Below are 3,389 nucleotides of genomic sequence, written 5' to 3'. Positions count from 1 at the left end.
CAAATGTACTTTACTATACTCTATCAAGTGGCCACATAGATATGGATCTCTTGCCTAGAGTACATTTGAATATTCAGAAAAAGATCAATTCATACAATGCACTTTCCTTAAGAGATTAGTATTAGACTTTTTCATAGGTCTAGAATACCTTCAAATTAATTAAAAAAAAATATCAAGACTTCAAATGGAAGACTGTAGTTATGGTGGTGACTCTTATCACTATCTACTGTTTTTGTTGTATTATTGGTTCTTGTCTCTGCTTTTAATATTTCATAGGTATGAAACTGAAATTTTCATGAAAATTGTTTCATGCAAATTTTATTCCACTATAAAGTCTATCTCGTAAACTTTTATGTTTTTTTTTAATTTGAAAACCTTTAATCAAAAAAGAAAAATCATTTTAGTTCGGATATTTAAATAAAAAAACTGTATACCACTGATATATACATACAAAGATAAAGACCTTTTTCTTAAAATAAAAAACTTGAACTAAAACATTAATTATTAGATCACTTCTGAATCCATCTTTTACATCGATTTTAATCTGTTCAACCCGTATAGTTCCTGAAAAGAGAAAATGACGCATCATGCATGATATCAATATTTCAACCTAGAAATTTAAAAATGTAAATATAGCTTTAGTATAAGAATAATCTATGCTGATGGTAATTACCAGAACAATGGAAATTTCGTTGAGAATAGGTGTCAACAATGAGCTTAATGTATCAATGTCTTCTCTAAGAGTCTCATAGCTCTGGTCTCTTGCACCAATCGCGTCCATAAAAGTTTTATTGTCAGGCACTATCTTCAAGCACACCTTCATTATTACATATTCAATACGATATCAAAACATATAATCTCAAGAACGTTTAACATTCTTTTTTGTAAAAAAAGATAGTTTAACATTTTTGAAAAAAAAAACTCATGTTAAGTATGATATATAGCTTGAAGGAAGTGATAATGTTGTGTACTTTGAAAGCAGCAGACGCGATCCATCCATGATGCGGTTTTAAAGTCTCCATGTAGCATTCTTCTACAAGTTCTTCCATTTTGGAGGACATCTCTTTGGACAAAAGTCGTAATAAACCCGCAGTAAAATCCATTGTTCTATGTGGTAGAAAATAGTAAGCACAATTGGTCTAAATACTGAAAATTATACTCCCTCTGTTCCCGAAAGTAAGATTTTTTAGAGTATGCACGTTTATTAAGAATTTAATAAATGTTTATAATTTAATTTATTTTTTACTTTATTATACACTTTCCAATAACTTTACACCAATGAAATTTAATCAATTCAAATATTCTCAATTAATGTTATTCAAAAATATAAAAAAATACCTTAACAATATAGAAAATCTATCTTTGTGGAACAAGAAAAAAATCTAAAAAATCTTACTTTCGAGAACGGAGGGAGTATTATTTAGGGAACGATTTAACTAACATTAACGTAGAAATTAATCATTCAGGAATTTCTTAAATGCATCTCTGTTTTTCTCCAAAATTTGATATGACTACTTGGGTACAAAAATATGAAATACATACATGATATGTACATATGTTGTCATAAGGACATCATATGACCATTTGTTTCTAACTTTTTACATGAGTGAAAACTAGCAACGAATAAGAGAAATAATATGCATACAGGACAAATTAATTATTGTCTATAGACTATAGTGCAATGAGTTAGAGAAGCATCCTGAAGTGCATGAAAATTATTTGTTACGAGATTCTAACAAATAATTGATGAGATCATAAAATAGTTTTTTTTTTTGAGTAAAGAAATAAAAAAGTGTATCGAGGAGGTTTTCACTTGATCTATTGTTGTCTCCTACTTGTTGTTGTTTTTTTCATCTGAATTATGTATGTATTTGTATTACCTTTTAACACTATAATTAATAAATTTAAGTTGATAAAAAAAAGAAATAAAAAAAATAGTTAATCAACGAGAATACCTAGTGAGCCAAAGAAGGGCTCTACTGCAACTAGCAACCATCTTGTATGTCCCCTCGTTCCTTTCTTTCTTCAGAATCTCAACCAAGTTGGAGTAAACACAAGGATCTGTTTCATAAAGCTTCTCTAATCTCTACACCACCCAAATCAATAAATAATATATAAAATCAATTGAAATGCAAAAAATGAGGGAAACAAGATTATCTATTTTATAGAAAGCCATTTCAAAATAGACTAAAGCACTCTTGAAAGCAACCAAATAAGAAACTACAAGGCTGAAATTGAATTACTGGATATATCTTTATATGAAGCGATTGGTTGTTATTATCAGCATAAAAGTTCAACAGTCCTTTTGCATAGATTTAATTAATCTTCTAGAGACCCACCATTCATAATTTCATACATACGTAATTACGCACACATGATGCTGATGAGTTTCAATCCATAAAAATGGAGAGAAATTAAAATAAATACAAAGGGTCTTGTCATATCTTTACGTGCATGAAGTTACATTATCTTTGGTTACCTGAATATTTTGATCGATGTCTTGTCTAAGAACAGCCATTGTCGGTCCTATCTTATCTGCAATCAGAAAAAGCTCAGAACAATCATCTAGACAATCAAGATTCGTTTTGTAACTCTAAATATTTAACAATTAATGAAGAATATTCTAAGATAAAAAGGATACCAAGAACTTGAATGATTAAGTTGCAGAAGGAGACAAGAGGCCTCAAGGGTATATGTGTTGTTTCAGTGATATCTACAGGTTTAGTTATGATGACATGAGAGAGCTCTTCTATGGCGGTTTGAAGCTCTGTCTTCTTCTTCTCCATCTCATATATCTTTCTCTTCATTGCATATCTCTCTCTCTTTCGTCGTTCTTCTTACTTCCTCTCTATTTAATCAAGACATCTGGAGCATACATATATATATATATAGAGAGAGAGATAGAACTAGATAAATGGATAGGGTTAGTAGTACAAAAATGCAAAGTACAAACATCGCGTTGACTTTAAAGTTTAAATTATCAAGTTGGTTATATCTTTTGTATTATAAAAGGAAGAATTATAAGGCATTCAACTTTAGTTGTTTACTAGGTTAAGATCCGCGCCTTGCGCGGGATCAACATTATATATATAAATTATTTTATGTATTAAATATTTTTACATATTATGAAATAATAAATATATATTAAATAATTAAAAATCAGTAATTATTAAATATATAATTAAATTGATGCGAACATATAAATCAATTTTATTAATCCAAAAAATATTTTTTTATATTTGATAGGATATGTTATTAAATTTAAATGGTACTAACATAGATAATATATTTTAATATATTTTTAATATTAATGTCTATTAAATGATGATTTTACTCATATAATTTTTTGATCATTTGTATCTTTTATAGAAAAAAAATTAAATTACTGA

General features: G+C 28.2%; 1 protein-coding gene across 1 annotated transcript; it reads right to left on the bottom strand.

Annotated features, from left to right (window-relative positions):
- Positions 1 to 413: 413 nt before the first annotated feature.
- LOC106293904 (glycolipid transfer protein 2) lies at positions 414 to 2,862 on the bottom strand. Its single transcript, XM_013729536.1, has 6 exons — positions 2,642 to 2,862; positions 2,480 to 2,535; positions 1,956 to 2,086; positions 972 to 1,107; positions 674 to 817; positions 414 to 564 (listed from the first exon to the last, which is right to left on the bottom strand). The coding sequence occupies exons 1-6, from the start codon at positions 2,805 to 2,807 to the stop codon at positions 529 to 531; spliced, it is 669 nt and encodes a 222-aa protein (XP_013584990.1). The 5' UTR covers positions 2,808 to 2,862; the 3' UTR covers positions 414 to 528.
- Between the last annotated feature and the right edge of the window lie 527 nt (positions 2,863 to 3,389).

The sequence above is a fragment of the Brassica oleracea genome, chromosome C5 (genome assembly GCF_000695525.1).
Source record: "Brassica oleracea var. oleracea cultivar TO1000 chromosome C5, BOL, whole genome shotgun sequence".
NCBI lineage: Eukaryota > Viridiplantae > Streptophyta > Magnoliopsida > Brassicales > Brassicaceae > Brassica > Brassica oleracea.
Note: the sequence above shows the minus strand (reverse complement) of the source record. Positions and strands in the feature narration are given on the sequence as shown.